This window comes from Anopheles merus, chromosome 3L (genome assembly GCF_017562075.2).
Source record: "Anopheles merus strain MAF chromosome 3L, AmerM5.1, whole genome shotgun sequence".
In the NCBI taxonomy this organism is placed as follows: domain Eukaryota; kingdom Metazoa; phylum Arthropoda; class Insecta; order Diptera; family Culicidae; genus Anopheles; species Anopheles merus.
This window is the reverse complement of record NC_054085.1, coordinates 432949-449085: the sequence shown is the minus strand read 5'-3', so window position 1 is coordinate 449085 and position 16137 is coordinate 432949. Positions and strand designations below refer to the sequence as shown.

At 38.4% G+C, this 16137-nt stretch overlaps 1 protein-coding gene across 5 annotated transcripts; it reads right to left on the bottom strand.

The window, feature by feature from the left end:
* Positions 1–1223: 1223 nt before the first annotated feature.
* On the bottom strand, positions 1224–10608 carry LOC121599894 (sialin-like). 5 transcript variants are annotated; one of them, XM_041928015.1, is made up of 8 exons: positions 10366–10608; positions 8907–9071; positions 8232–8740; positions 5642–5850; positions 5276–5512; positions 4055–4483; positions 3830–3986; positions 1224–2802 (listed from the first exon to the last, which is right to left on the bottom strand). In XM_041928015.1, the coding sequence occupies exons 3-8, from the start codon at positions 8266–8268 to the stop codon at positions 2408–2410; spliced, it is 1464 nt and encodes a 487-aa protein (XP_041783949.1). In that variant the 5' UTR covers positions 8269–8740; positions 8907–9071; positions 10366–10608; the 3' UTR covers positions 1224–2407. The 5 variants fall into 5 exon arrangements, with proteins under 5 accessions (XP_041783949.1, XP_041783951.1, XP_041783948.1 ...); XM_041928017.1 differs by lacking the exon at positions 10366–10608 and adding an exon at positions 9155–10320; XM_041928014.1 differs by lacking the exon at positions 8907–9071.
* Between the last annotated feature and the right edge of the window lie 5529 nt (positions 10609–16137).

Sequence of the window (16137 nt, the reverse complement as noted above, 5' to 3'; positions counted from 1 at the left end):
GCACTCAAGAGGAATAAATGGCTTGGATCTTCACATTGGAAATTCCTATTGAATTTTTCTGTTCCATACAGGGTGCCGTAGACTACACTTCCCATCTTGTAAAATTCACTGCCTGTGTCAGTGACTTACTGGTTATATACATCAGTATAGTTAGTCCTGCTATGGGGGCAATATAAATTTGTGGTTTGAGCCCATGACCCATGACAAATTAGTTTAAACAAAATTAAAATCCAAGTAAAACAACTTTGCTAATATTACGAATTTGATTCCAATCAAATTTGGTTTTCTGTTTTTTTTAGGCACAAATGGTTTCATTTTATGAATTTCAATCCCCAATTTATAACCCACACGATCAATTATCTTCTTAGTTTCAAAAGATCTCTTTTTCCTTATGTATTTTTAGCAACACATCTTACTCGTTCCAGTATAATCCTTGTGGATACCCATATACATGACTATCTTTGTATGCTATCGAATGTAATGTCTCAAGTGTAATGGGTTATCCATCTATTACGTAACGCAAATTTTTCCAATTTTCGACCCCCTCTGCCCCTAGTGCAACAAACTGTAACATGCAAGAAACCCCACTAGTGATGGGCAAAACGGCTCCGAAGGCGGATCCGGCTCCGACCGGCTTCAGACAATTTCGAAACCGAATCCACTCCAACGACCCCAAAGCCGGCCCGGAGCCGACTCCGCTTCAATGGCTCCTGAGTCGGCTCCGCACCAACGGCTCCGCACCCACGGCTCCGGATCCGGTTTTACCACAGTGCACTAACAAAAAAACCTTTTTAATAAAGTTTTAATTGAGAAGTTCCGTAAATAGCTGAGTAAATCATGTTGAAAGGAATCGATAAGTTTTTAACATTGTGACCAAACTATAGACTTGTATGAATGTCAATAGTGCAATCATATCGGGTGTTAGCTTCTACACTTGCGAGAATGTAGATTCGTTTTTTTTGCGCTATCATACAATGCCGTTTCTATTGAACCGTTAGTCCTAACCTGTTGATCCGGAGCCGTTGATTCGCGGGCAGCTCCGATGCCGTGAATGCGAAGCCGTTGGTGCAGAGCCGGCTCCGGAGCCGTTCGAGCGGAGCCGGCTACAGAGCCGTTGGTGCGCTCCAAAACGCCCATCACCCCCCCCCCCCCCACCCACACATAAAAAATTACGTAATAGATTGAAACCTCTCTCATTTTTCTTTTTTTGATATAATTGTTTTTGAATTGAAACAAGATAACATTATATTATATTTTACATAAAGAAAAGATATCCCATACAACAATCGAATAGGCTCTGTTCCGTTTCTTTTTCAAATTTAACTACTTCGGTTCCATTCCTATATTTTCAAAACCTAAATTTGGAGGAACCACAAACATTGTTGGAGGTGTTAGCGCATTTGGACATATTTAGACTTATTTAAAGGAGTTCTGGTACTTTTTGTTGTTGTTGTTTTATTTTTTTACGAGGCTTTTTAGCATTCGCCTCTCTGGTCCTTTTGTACAATTTAGTTATGTTTTAAAAATTTCTCAATTATATATTTGGTAGCATAATTTAAGATCCCCTTTTTATTTCTCGGAACCATTTTACGGGTATTTCATTGTTATTTTGCATACACATTTTTTTATGGGATGTTCTACTGTTGTTATTTCCAAACTATGTTTATTATTTTAGAGTATTTTTGCATTGTTTTCATTATTTTTTTTCTCAAATGAGCCACTTTGAATATTTTTAATTGTACTATGTTTAAATACAAGTTACGCAATTAGCAGGTCGTGAATTATTTTTATGAAATCGATAAATAATTATCTTCTATCATAGTATTTTTTTGTAAAATACTTAATTGGACAATTTATTTGCATAAAAAATATTTTGATCATGAGATACTTATATATTCTAAATTTTGTTTTGTACGAAAGTGAAGTTCTCCATATATTAGAGTGGCCTAATTCTATTATTCCATGTTAAACCAGTTTAGTTCGTTTGGAACAAAGAAGATGGGATTCACCAAAAGTATCACGGGATTCTCAAACGACGGCAAAAATGCGAAGTTTTTGAACAATTTTTTTATGTTTTTATGTTATTATATCGACGCTAACATAACTGACATACGTTTGATACAAATATACAAATAACCAAGACTTAGGGGACTGGTTTGAATGCATATATAAATGAATCTAATATAAGTCATATAGCTAAATTTAATTCATGAGCACCATCATGAGCATGAGTTTGCCTTTCGTAGCTAATAATACTTTTTCGTTAGTATGGTTGGGAGTGTTACCGTATGACGGTAGGGTTCGATTTATCGACAGTAAATTGTCCTGAGATTCGATAGAAGAAGGAAAGAGTGTGGCAAAAGAAAGAGTTGTGTGGGAATGTAGCTTCGGGGGGTTTGTCGTAAACTTAGGTGTGTTGGAACTCTGCATTCGCTTGCGTTTGTTTCGGTTCGTTCCATTTCTGTACCTGTCCTGAACCAAAGACGATAAATATGAGCGCAGGAACGATGTAAGCCGCGGCACCAATTATGAAAACATATTGCCATTCTTCCATAGTACTCTGCTGAACGGTAAAGTGAGCTACGAGGATGGGCGAGATGAAGCCGCTAGACGTTCCGACAAAGTTAATGATACCGTACAGCGTTCCGGCAAAGTTAGGCGCCAGGTCCTGGGAGTTTTGGAGATTGGTCATCGTAGATGCACCGTTAAACCCGAGCGAGAGTGTAATGATGGCGACACAAACGTATGGATCGAAGCCAATGTAGATTAGCCCAACGAGAAACAGGCCGGGTATTATGTGAGCTGCAATTAAAATGGAATCAGTAGTTGCTCAGTCAGTCAGAAACGCACGATGGAGTGTACGAATGTACACGCACGATGGAGTGTATGGTGTATGCGAAAGGCGCACTATGGCCGATCGATCGCCTATATCGCTCCACTAAACATGGGGCTATTTATAGGTCGTCAAAGCAACTGAAAGCTGTACACTGGAATGTTTATGTTGGCAATTTCCTTGCAAAAATTGGCACCAATTATGCGTGCAAGTGGAAAGATGAGTGGTGAGTGAATTTACTATTCCATAACGATATCCGCAGCTCACTGTATATGAATTTGTTTGAAGGTATCGCTTGAGATACCGATCGAAATGCATCGGCACGAACTATATGAGTATTAAAAAGATGGGTTTCTCCGGAAAACAAGATATCAACTATGTCAAGAAACATTGTACATTTGTGCAAATGTTAGCTTATATTGTGGCACGGAAATTCTACAGCCTCGTGCCGGTGTCATTGTATACAAAACAACCGAAATGTTTGTAAAATAGCTTGAACTTGTTGTCGAGCGCCAGTTTGAGGGAGTTTTCTGGAAAAAAGCACTTGAACCTGAACTGGTTCAAGGTGCTTCACCTCATACAACATTTTCATTGACAGGTCGAAACCACGATCGTAACACGGCATGGCAACAGTATGGTTTTTTTTTGCCGTATGGTCCGTTTACAAGTTGGTTAGGATGGCGTGGATTTTAAAATGTAAATGAGCTATGAATGACCTAATGATGTTGATAAAGTATATCTTTCAGACAAAAGCGAGACAACCAGCCTTGTGATGTAGTTGGTGATATGAAACGATATGCGTAATCAACCAAATTTGCTAATTAATAATCATGGATATATGAAACATTAATTTGTTTTTTTTGATATTTCATTTTATGTATATAGTGTTATTGCGGCGTGAGACAGTCGTCGTCAACTCGCACGATTTAACAATAGGCCCGAAGATAAAGTGTAACTGTTCTGTTATTATGAAATGAGTTCTTATAAGACACTTACAGAATAAGCAGAAGGATTTGCGTATTGCAGTGACGCGCATAATCGAATTTTTACGAAGCAAATCACCCACTGTTCCGAATAAAAATGCTGCCAATGATCTTGCTAGATATGGTAGTGCCGCTAGGAATCCTGCTTTGGCAAGCTTAAATCCAAGTACCTGTTGGATGAAGAAATCATTAAGACAGTGAACAAATTGCTAAACCCGTAGATGTTTAGAGGGCTTACCTCACTCATAAATTTAGGTGCTGCAGTTATCAAGAAGTACAAGCCCCACAGGTTGCCAAAATGCAACACTAGCAAGGCCAAAAATGGTGGCGATGTAGCAAGTGATGCAATTGGTGGTAAGAGCTTCGATTTCGAGATTGTGTCGCCGAGTGACTTTTCTATATAGTCTTTCTCTTCCGCTTTTATGCGAGGATGGGTTGATGGACTGTCGGCTACAATAATGTACCATAGCACTGCTACGATGGCAGAGATTACTGCTGGAATGTAGAATGCAAAGGACCATCCGAGCGTCTCAATTAGAACGCCGACCAGGGGCCACGTGATAACCGTGCCAAATGTTCCACCCATGAGAGCCGATACGAACTTTCCCTTCTCGTCTGGGGGTGCCCATTTAGAGATGAGGTTGTGTAATGCCGGATACAAAAAGCCCTGATATAATACAATTTATAATGAAAACAAAACAAAACAAAATTAGATCATAAGTAAAAGTTATGTGAATGCAAAAATAGCAACAATGCAAGCACAGCTATTCTACTCGTATTTGATATAGCTGCGATTAGAATTAAACACTGTACACTCTTGAGGCTAAGAACAAAATAGCAGCTTATTTCGCTTTGGGCCAACCTCACTTTCACAAACATTTACAATTCACTTTGCTGTGAAATAGCTGTATAATTACGCATACAAAGAAACATGCATGTGAATGCGAGCATATTGAACTGTTTCCAAGATAAACAACAACAAAATCCAATCTTAAAGGACGGTAATGAGTATTTGAATAATTTAGTAGCAATTTCCCATAGTGTGCTACAATAATAATATCGCAGCGGCTTTCAACCGGTGGAGAATTTCGGATAAAAAAATCGCTAAATATCATGGATGGCCACGCTCTCCCCCACTCATGAACTTGTAAGGGGGGAATGCAATCCTACATGCACCCTACATGGGAAGAAAAGCTGCAAAAAGGTTGAAAACCACTGATTTATCGAGATCAAATTAAACAATCAAATTAGAAACAAAAATATAAAACATTGGTGCTATAATCATGAGTTCGTTAGGTAATTTTTACTTTCACTTATATTGTCGCTGTGCATTGCTGTTCAAATCCGACGCGATTTGGTTAAATATATTTGCTATCGAAGCCTTCAAAGAGAGTTACGATCCATTTTTGTTTGGAAATAATATCGAGCATTCAGATAGATTGAAACCATGTTTACTTACACCCAAAATTCCTAGCGCCACGCGATTGGCAATAGTGGCCCACATGCCATTGTCAGCGGCTAGGGGAGTTAATGCGGTTAGGAGTGCACTAAATGCCAACGACAGTCCAACCATATTACGTCCGCCAAAGCGTTCCGCAAAAATACCGGCCGGCAGCGACGATATCAGATAACCGTAGAAATAGGCGCCCAAGATGATGCTTTGATCGTGAGAGCTCCAATTATATCGTGGACCATACTAAAATAATAGAGAAAGAAAAGGCTATTGAATAAAATCACACACATACACACACACAAACAACCACACGCTTTGTACGGAAAAATGATATTTCGTAGAAATCATATACAAGATGAAGAAATCACCTACATCGGGGACTTTTGAATTTTCGATCATTGTTTGATTAGTTGCTCCATCAGATATGTTGTTATGGTCCAAGGGTGCAGATTGTTTGATGTTGCTTTGAATTGGCTGCACCATTGCCAATATATTGACAGACATGTTTACTCGTAACATATAGCTGATGAGACATGCCATAAACAACATAATAGACACGTTGAACCGGGTCGGTATGCGATCTGCGAGTTTATAAAAGAAAATACACGGAATGGATTAATTTAAAAGATAAGCATGATTTTTTTAACGATTTCTGCATGATGCAAAATCATGGTCGGAGTAGAATATACGTAATTGTGTGCTGGAAAGCGAGCTTTAGGAGATTGTGATTGTGGATGGTGGAGAAGGAGATTTGTGCATTTAATGGCTTTAGTTCGTTGTATTGTTTGGTTATGGCAACCTTAGCTACTGTTCTCCCTCATCTAAAGCGATATAAATTTGTGCCAATACACGTGCCAACTATAAAAAATCCATAGCAATCAGTAACAGTCACGATTTAAAACAGTAAACACGATATAGTAACAAATAACAAGTATTGACTATGTACAATACTTGTATAAATAGTGTAAATATGTCTGCATGGCTTTTTATAACGTAATTAAATGTACTATGAGTTTTATATTATACTTCTTTATATTTTTGAGGACTTTCATAAAAATGAATTACTAGTTTTGATTTTTGGTAATACTGACTCATTATTGGGGAATGGAAGGGTAAACTTAAAATGCCAAATGCCAATTGACTATTTCTGTTATTATTTCGATTATAACGTAACACGTTTTTTGTATGAGCTGTGTTATTGCCATGATTTGATTTCAAAGAACGATGCAACTGCCACTTGAATAATACTTGAATGCCACTTGACCAATACCTGTATTTACTAAATGAACACCTGTATTTACTAAATAAACACAAATACATCCTGAATTTTGTTGCTGCACAAGTTTATCACGCACTTAAAAAATGTCGATATTTTTCAAGCCGCGCAAAGCCTAAAACCGGGCTCGTGCACGTCTCACGGGATGTTGCAAGTATGTGTCTACATTCATACCGGTATACATAAATGATTCTTCGTTGCGTAAGCTTGTTTAGCCGATCATTGCCTCCGGATGACAAGTTTACGGTCACTGGTGTGCTATCAATTTGATTGCTCAAATCGAAATAACACGAACTTTGAATAGTATGTGTATGTTTGAATAGCCAGTTAAAGTGAAGGCTAGTTTGAGCTTCGTCGAGCTAGTTTTGCTAAAGAAAACGGGAAGCTGATGCCAAAGTTGCCAATGTCCGGAATGTCGTAAGAACGATATGTAATGTGATTTAAGTCAAGCAAGCACTGTTTGCAGAGATGAACTGCTGTACACAATAAGATTTACAATAATCAAAATGAAAGGATTACGAGTATAAGATGATTGCTAAATTAAACTTAGTAGAAAAATGTAACCGTAGTTTACACAGTCTTGTCGTTGTAGATGTAAGAGCTCTCGCATGATGAGGGCAATAATAGGCTTCAGCACTTCTATTCAGCACATTCTTTGTTTGTACTTCTGTTTGTGTTGGCACGGTTGATTGACCCTATTCTAATCACTTACAACGATCATAAGCTGATGCCTTTGGGATAATGTTCGGTTAATGCTTAAACTATGTTTCGTTATTGGAACAAATGAATGGAATTGGCCATAATTTCTTCCAAACTAAGCATTAAGCAAAAGTATAAATGTTGAGTGTTGAGCAACTCATAGCATCAGTCAATAAGTTGAATCAGTCCATCATGCACCTGATTTTAGGTACTCTTCTTACGTTTGCGGTGCTAATCCACGCTGCACCCGGTCCGTGTGAATTGCCAAGCTTATCGGAAGTTGGCAGCCAGTATTTGGTATTTGGGCAGGATTGCAGACAGTACGCGTATGGCTACAATGCTGGATCATCGGCTAAGGTGGAATTGAAGAGCGCAGATGGCACGGTATACGGTGCCTATCACTATATCGATGCCAACAACGTTACCCAGAAAGTGAACTACACGGTAAATGACGTGGATGGGTTTGTGGTGGAAGCATCTAACTTGCCTGCGCCAGTAAAAGATGATGTTTCCGATGCTTTAACAACAACAGAAGTGCCAACCACACTGCCGTCTGTTGTTCCGGAGCAAGAAACAACTCCGTTCAAACTAGTGCGCGAGTCTAGTGTCAATCAATCCAAGGATCGTGATATATATTTGAAACCAATCCTTTCCGTATGGTTTCCTGCCAGTTCGTACAACCCTGACCATGTCGTAGTGCAGCACGCTGAACTTTCAGCATCGATGCAAGAACACGATAAAAGAGTTTGAAGGATTGTCCTGGGTATAGTACACCACGGTGTTACAAACAAAACAAATATATAATTCAATAAATTGTATGGTCAATGTTCATGTAGTACGAATATAGAAATTGTATCGTGAATTGTTTAATAACGATTTAATGCATTCGAAAATGCAAAATATGTTATTCCAGTTTCAATATATGTTAAAAATATAAATTTTATACAATAATAAATTAAAACATCATAAATAAATGTTTGATCTTACCTATCGCTTTAATGAAATGGACTAGCAGCCCGTACATGCTTAAGGTGTTGTTGCTTTACAGATGATTGAAGTTTGTAAAAAATAATATTAACGCTAAATGTTCCACTAAAAAGAATATACACCTTTTTGTATGTATGCGTTCACTTGTTTAACACAATTTTTTCACACTTTTAACGAACTACGAATGATCAGTCACGCACGGAACGTGTCACACTTGAACGCAGTTTATATACCTCTCTCAGCCATGAACTGACGGAAGATTCACCATCACGTGCGTTATATTATTTTATTTTGCGAACCATTCAATTCAAACGCGTTTAGAATTGATATTAAACGAACGCGCGTTCGGATCCGAACCAGCTGCCCATGGCTCCTCACGCTTTACCGGCAATTCGCACAGTTGAGGTCAGTTGCCTCGATCATAGCATGAACTAGTCGATGTTGGCAGATTGTCGCAAAGTACTTGGCTGGTGCACTCTACTGTGACAAGGCGTAGGTAGTGGAAGTTTCTGAAAAAAAGAAAACATAGGACAAGGAAATATTAGCAATACTTAGCACCTTGCGGTTTCATGTTGTCTGCGTTTGATGAATGTTGTTTTCCTTAGGCTATGCTAATAAACTGTTTCTCAATCAAACCATAATCTTTGCATCTGAAGGAAGCTAAAAGCACGCTACCTACTAACAGGTCCAACCGATGGCTTGGATTTTTGGCAAAGGTAACAACATTTTGACGTTATTGTAGGGCACAAGCTTTGTTACTACATTTACGAGGCTGAATGCAATGGTGTATAGCGATGCCATCGTAGCCAGGGTAGATAAGCGAACAGGTAATACAGGAAGCTAGCAAAGAAGCGTAAAAATGTCATTAGAAACGAAGGTTTTTGCTGTTACCCGTAGGCACAACGCATCTTTGCAATGTTAACCTTGCAGGTTAGGTAAAACCTTATTACAGCCTTGTTATTGTGTGTGGCATTGCAGAGCAGATTATTTAGATGAGTACGGTCCCGATGCGACAATCGTATGATAACGAGTGGTAATTCGAGCATGTGTGTAGCAATTACTTTGGAGCAATGGGCTTCACGGTTTCACGCACCGGATGAATGTTTCCGTAGACGCTCAAAAGTATGAAGTGTTGAATGTATCGTTCATTAAGAACACTGGTATAATGTTATAACTAATTTTCAACACTTCATGTCAAGCGTTTACCACAAACTTATTGTATCATGTACAACCATTTTACTTTTAATAAGGGTATTTAACAACGATAACGCATATTTCGTCACCTAGATTAATACGTGCAAGTATACAAAGATTACACTGTGCACTATGTAATGGCTTGCGTTACTAGACATTTCCATAAAGCTGAATAAACAAACAGCATTATGGTCATAAAAGAGAGACACTAACGAGATTACCACAGAGTACCAAACCATCCGTGATCAACCAAAGATTCATGTTAAGGACAACTAGGCAGTAAACGTACAACAATACGAAGGCCAGTTTAATCTAATAGACAACTTATTAAGCAAATTTGTCATACACTGTAAACTATTACGAAAAATTTGTAACGGACAAGGCAAAAACATTGTAAATATGTGTGTTTGGTTTGTAATGAATGATTTAGTAAACTATGTAGGACTGGGAGTTTATTTATACTGAGTGATGAGGTTGCAAATAACAGCTTTTCTGTTTAATGAACGGGTCAAATGCGACTGAATATTAGTAGTATGCCGGAAGCCCACCCTAGTTGCTAATTAAATTATCGGTATCACAAGCTTGAATGGCTCCCGAACAGGAAGATGAGTGAATCAGTAGCAGTAGATAATCGCAGCTATGGTCGATGATAATCTTTAGACCGTTGCAAATAACTTTTAGAGTGCTTTCCCAGCTTTGTGTTTTCCGCGACCGTGATCGTTCGTTAAATTTAACTACAATGGCGAACGTGATATACACTGGAATGTTTTGCTTCCAGAACTATTCACGCAGAAATCACAAACAAAATGTACGGTAGGAAAGTAATGTTACATTTTTTTTTTGTTCGCAGAAGGAAATATCTTATCATTTAGCAATCATTTTTGGAAAGCAAGCTCACTAATTTCGGCTTATAAATAACATAATGAATCACAAACGTTACCACAAAGCTGCTGAATGATTAGTTATAGAAAAAAACGTATTGCCCTACAAAATCTGAAGCACTTCAAACGCACACTTCATGTTAACACAATTGTCACTCTAACAATCTCACTAACGGATCGCAACGATCGTACAATGTAGCGTGCTGATCACAAACAGACTGATAGCGAAAACTTGCTACCAGACAGTTATATTGGCGAAAAAGCTTTCACGTGTGCGATCTTCGCTGGTTGCTGTCGTTGTGGCACTGAATGTGCTAACCGATATCGCCGTGAGCGAATGTTTATTTTTTTCTTCGCGAAACTGGCTACGGACCTAGTCTGTGGAGTTGTCATACACACATAGGACATCGAATGAACCCACAGCGTGGAGTGCGATTTTTAAATATAACACTAGCTTCCTACGCTTCCATGCTTTATTTTCGAAAGAAAGTTTTTACGAGAAAATCAGGGTTAAAGTTTCATTTAAAAATAAGTTAATCACTTTTATTTCATTACGTGCCATATTTGTGATTTGTATTGATTTACAAATTTGTTTGAATAAGAGAATATTTTATGATAAAATATCACATATGTAGCATTCGAATAAAGATAGCTATTATTAAGATATTATGCAATACAAGCAGATAATAATTAATTTACAAGCAATTAATTATTGATGGACAACAAACATGTTCCTCTTTAGTGTGTGGGCTACCTAGTCGTGATGAACACACATGTTTTAATAAAAATAAAACTTGGATTGAATTAACTGGCCGGTGATATCAGCTAGTAGCAATTCATAACCACTCAATGCCAAATCATGCGCGTTTTGGAAGCGAACCTAGTATATTCGTTCCGTTCCTTAAACAAATTTTTGAACGTTTAGCAGGTTCGGTAGAAACGGTAGCTTCAGTCAAAACGGTTGGAGCGATACGTTTTCAAGCTTCATACCGCAGTCTTGGCATTGGCTAAGACAGATTCGGGAAGGGGTCCCGCGGTCTTGAGATAAAGTGTGAAACCCTGGAAGATCAGTTGGAACCAGTATTGCACACGGAAACCTAAATTTTGTGCCACTCTTTGCATTCGATGCACGTGATATAGACGAACGTATCAACCGAACGTATTGAACCTACCCGTTCCGTTTCGTTTTGAAAAAAATCTAATTCCGTTCCTATTTTGTGGTTAAAAATTTCCCATCACTACCGCTAACACAGTGTTAACAAGCAATGCGATCTTTTCTATCAGTGACATGATTGGTTTGCCCATAGTGCTACCACAACAGGTAGTACGCGAATCCTATTGCAAACGGATTTTGAGATGGAAATGTGTCTAAATTTGACAGTTGGTTTCATTATTTAGATTTTTAGATTAGAAAAATTCATTTTGATGAATGTTAAATTAGTTTATAAATAACAAAAAATATCATACAATGGTGCAATTATAGTTAATGTTGTGGTTAAAGCTTACCACTTCAAGCAAAATTATACAAATAGTGAAATTTCTCGAAGAGCATTTATCATTTTAATTTCATGTGATATCAACACCACAACACATGGATATCAACACCATCGACCATTATTCAAATCTCTCTTGCTTCGGTGCTGGTGGTTTCCATTGGAGTTTAGTATTTAACACTTGAACCGACGGGCTTTTCAACCTCACTAGAACCGCCAGATGGGACAATTTTGTCCCATTAGTTATGTGTAAATATTTGGACATGTTTATTATTACGTAAGGGTTTCTTGTGGATAGTTAATTAATTAACATTATAATAAGGTATAATGAAGCTTCATTAGTAACTCAATCAATGATAAAATTGAATTGTGATCATATGAACCGCATACCAAATATATCAAAGCCAGTTTTCTGTAGAATAATATAACATTACAGAGCTTCTAGTGATAAACTCCTTATGATAATTATATTATAGATAATTATTGCTTACAGGGTTGAACCACAGTAAATCTAGGCTTACAGCTATACATTATTTAAACAATCTTATCAGTTGATTTTATGCAGTAGGGTTTTATGATAATGAAACAAGTCTAATGTTCAAAGTTGTTTGGGTATAGGCAAACGTATATGACTGGCTTTAGAAACAGGACAAGGTTTTTTTCGAAAACAAAAGGTACACCTAGATTAATTACTTCAATCATCTAAAACACATCTTTGTTTCATCAGAACCTGGCTCACATGAAACATGAAAGTTCTTTGCCTAGCTTGATAAGAAAATCGCGTCTAGATATCTTTTCTGTTGTAAGTTCTTTGCACAAAACCCAATCATTGATTCCCGCCAAATCCATCCGGCCATCTTCTACTAGCACTATTCACGGAGTACTGTCTACGTATACTTTCTACCCAGTGCTGCCAAACTTGCCAAAATGACGGATGTGCCACTCGTTGACAGCAGATATACCAGCCACTACTACGTATTTTGCCTATGGGACAAAAATGTCCCATATGGAGGTTCTAGAATAAAAAGGATTTTTAAAGAACCATATGGGATGCAATTATTTTTATTAGCGCATTCGAAAGATCGTTCAAAATAAATAAAAGTCAGAAAATCTCAATCGTTTGTCACGACGGCAAGCGGAATAACACACCTTTTTCGAGTGTGATGGGACAAAAAAGTCCCAACGGCGGTTCTAGTGTTAAACAATCGTATCCCAAGTGCCACAAATCCACTAAACGACCACTAAACGGCTTCTAAACGACTCAAGTTCTCTACCTAAACGGAATATAGAAAGACTTCGTTTAGCAGACGCCAAACGACTCATGCATTCTAAAAATAGCAAAAAAGCTGGTGGCGCTATCTGTTGGTGGGATACCCCAACCAGTTGGAGCTTCATCGCTTGGAGGAGAGCTTTCTCATTTCCTCTGTACTGTTGTATGGTTTCGCATTGAAGTTATGCATCGCTAGAACTAGAACGGCGATACGATTGTTTAAATACTAAACTCCAACGGAAACCACCAGCACTGAAGCAAGTGAGATTTGAGCAATGGTCATTGGTGTTGATACCCACGTATCTAACCACACGACCATTTATATAGATTTTTGCTCAGAAAGTTAGAAGGCTATATAGGTCATAATAAAATGCAACTTGTCGAAACACATTGCAAGAAAAGGATAGCAATATAATGATGAGTTGTAATACGCCATCTATTGATCAAACCAATGAAGCTGTGGAGCTTTCATTTTTTTTTTCTATGGATATTCAATTTTCCAGTCGTTTAAGCTTAATCTGTGGCGCTTGGGATCACTGTTCTAGTTCTAGCGATGCATAACTTCAATGCGAAACCATAAAACAGTACAGAGCGAATGGGAAAGCTCTCCAAGCGAGGAAACTCCACTGGTTTGAGTATCTCACAAACAGAAGGCGCCACCAGCTTTTTGCTATTTTTAGAATGCATGAGTCGTTTGCCGTCTGCTAAACGAAGTATTTTTATATTCCGTTTGGGTTGAAAGCTTGAGTCGTTTAGAAGCCGTTTAGTGGTCGTTTAGTGGATTTGTGGCACTTGGATTTATTGGCATTTAAGAACTTAATAATGCTGGTTAAAATAATAACCATTTTCAATATAGTGAAATAGCTCAGGGCTTCAGAGATCATAACAGCTATCGAAACTCATGCTCATATCTGAGAATACTGCAGTGTTGAAGACGTTTGTAAGGTTTTCTTTTGGCAGTTGCAAATTCAAATTTCAAATTCAAAACGAAATTGTTTATGGAAATATTTCAAAGGCATCTAATTACTGCTAAATGCACTGCTAATCGCCTACAATTCGCCTTCAATTCGCCGGCGATTAGAAGGCATTTAAAGGAAATTTGCGGGAAGGTTACGAAATCCGGAAATACGAAAATTCGAGATACGCGGTATTTTGCGACCGTTCGGTTCTCATTAACATCTTAACGACCGCCTGTATTCTCATGGTATGGAACTTTGGTTTTGCAGATTAGCATCCCCTCCTCTACCTCATCTGTAAACCTACCGAAGACATCTGAAACTCCTACCGAAAAATACCCTACCCGCAAATTTCCGTTGAATGCCTTCCAATCGCCTTGTAATCGCTGGCAAATTGAAGGCGATCAGCAGTGCATTGTGCAACTGTCACAAGAAAACCTTACAAGCGTCTTCAGCACTGCACTGTTGTAGTGTTCCCATATATATGAGCGTGAGATTCGATAGCACGATTTATGTGTTATGTTCTCTTGCGCCAAGATATAGATAGCTTGCCACCATCTTAGCTCTTAGCCACCGTTACAGCCGTGAAAGTTTCGGTTGAAATCTTTATTCGCCTTTTAAGACGACTAAGGCCTTAAATGCCTTCTGTATGCCTTCAAAGCCGTTTAATGCTGAAAGGGTACTCGTTTTAAGTGATTATCGAAAGCGGATGTTATATCTCCCCCAACCCTTTAGCTTTACCTGTGAAATATGTCGCTTGTCAAATAGTTCATTTCGCTGTATATTTTACCTCTTTTGTCCTTGCGGTAACTGCCAAATAGAGCAGTGACATCGCTTTTGGTTCCGAACCGAGAAAGCGTGTGTTCAAATCCTGATTTTTATGATCTTTTTTCTGTGTTTATTTCTTTTTAAATTAATATTTTCTTACTATAATTAATATAAACAAAATTTATGTCAAGCAAAATTAAAATAATACCTTTGTAGCAGATGTACTGCTAACAGTAGGTCAAATCTAACTTAGCATTGCCAAACGCCAGGTAAAAAGACGTTAACCACCAGAAGCGCAAGCGCATAGCCAGCAGACAGGTAAAGAAACGTTAAACACCAGAAGCGTAAACGTTCTCGTGTTTTACCCCAGAATATAAATAAGGAAAACGCGCCACAGATAAGCACAGATAAACTTCCGTAAAAACCCAGGCATAAACAGGAAATCGTTCGCTGCATACACAATGCACGGATAGTTGATAAAACACAGGCACGCTAGGTATAAATTAAGAAACCCCTGTAAAAAACCCAAATCCGGAAAACCAAACGAAAGCTCACATTTGACAAACATCTGGTTGCCAAATGTGTCACAACTTTCACACCATATTTCTTATAAATAAAGCTCGAACTGATGGCGAAGTCAGTTCACCTTCCATAGACACGTAGATCACTCGTGTTCTGGTGCATCTCACCAATTTGCAGATTCCGCCGAAGGCTCTGCCCAATTTGATAACCACTTTTGGTTATCAGCTGTTCAGTCAGTTGACCGATCAGCATTACCCTCATCGAAGTAAAGTGCACGTTTGCACTAGTTCCACCCAACTTCTCCCACGGTGTCCGATTCCGCCTCGGTCATCAACTCGACGCGCAAGGTCGATTCAGTCCGCGATTCCGCCGACATAGCAAGTGCTTCTTTTCGAACTTACCCGGCGCTCTAGCACCAATCGAACACGACATCGAACATGAAAAATGTATGGGATTTGACATGTTTGTCTTGTTTGTTTTGTTTGTGTCTGACAGTGCACCTCCATATGATTATATGGGTTTGTTCGTGTCGGATGTCGTGTTCGATTGCTGCTAGAGCGCCGCCTAAGTTGGCAACCGGATACCCGGGTATTTTTTCAGCTTCGAACTGCAATGACTTTTGATTCATTGCTTTTATTGACCTGAAATTTTCCGTAGCCTCCCAACTTTTAATTTATGATTTTTTGGTGCATAAGTTGTAATTTTAAACAGCCTGTAAGTATTTTATTTTGAATTTTGTTTAACTTTACCACGTAAGTTGGCAATCAGCATACCCGGGTATTCCATACATTTTGTATGGAGAATGACGTTTCTCTTCTTCCT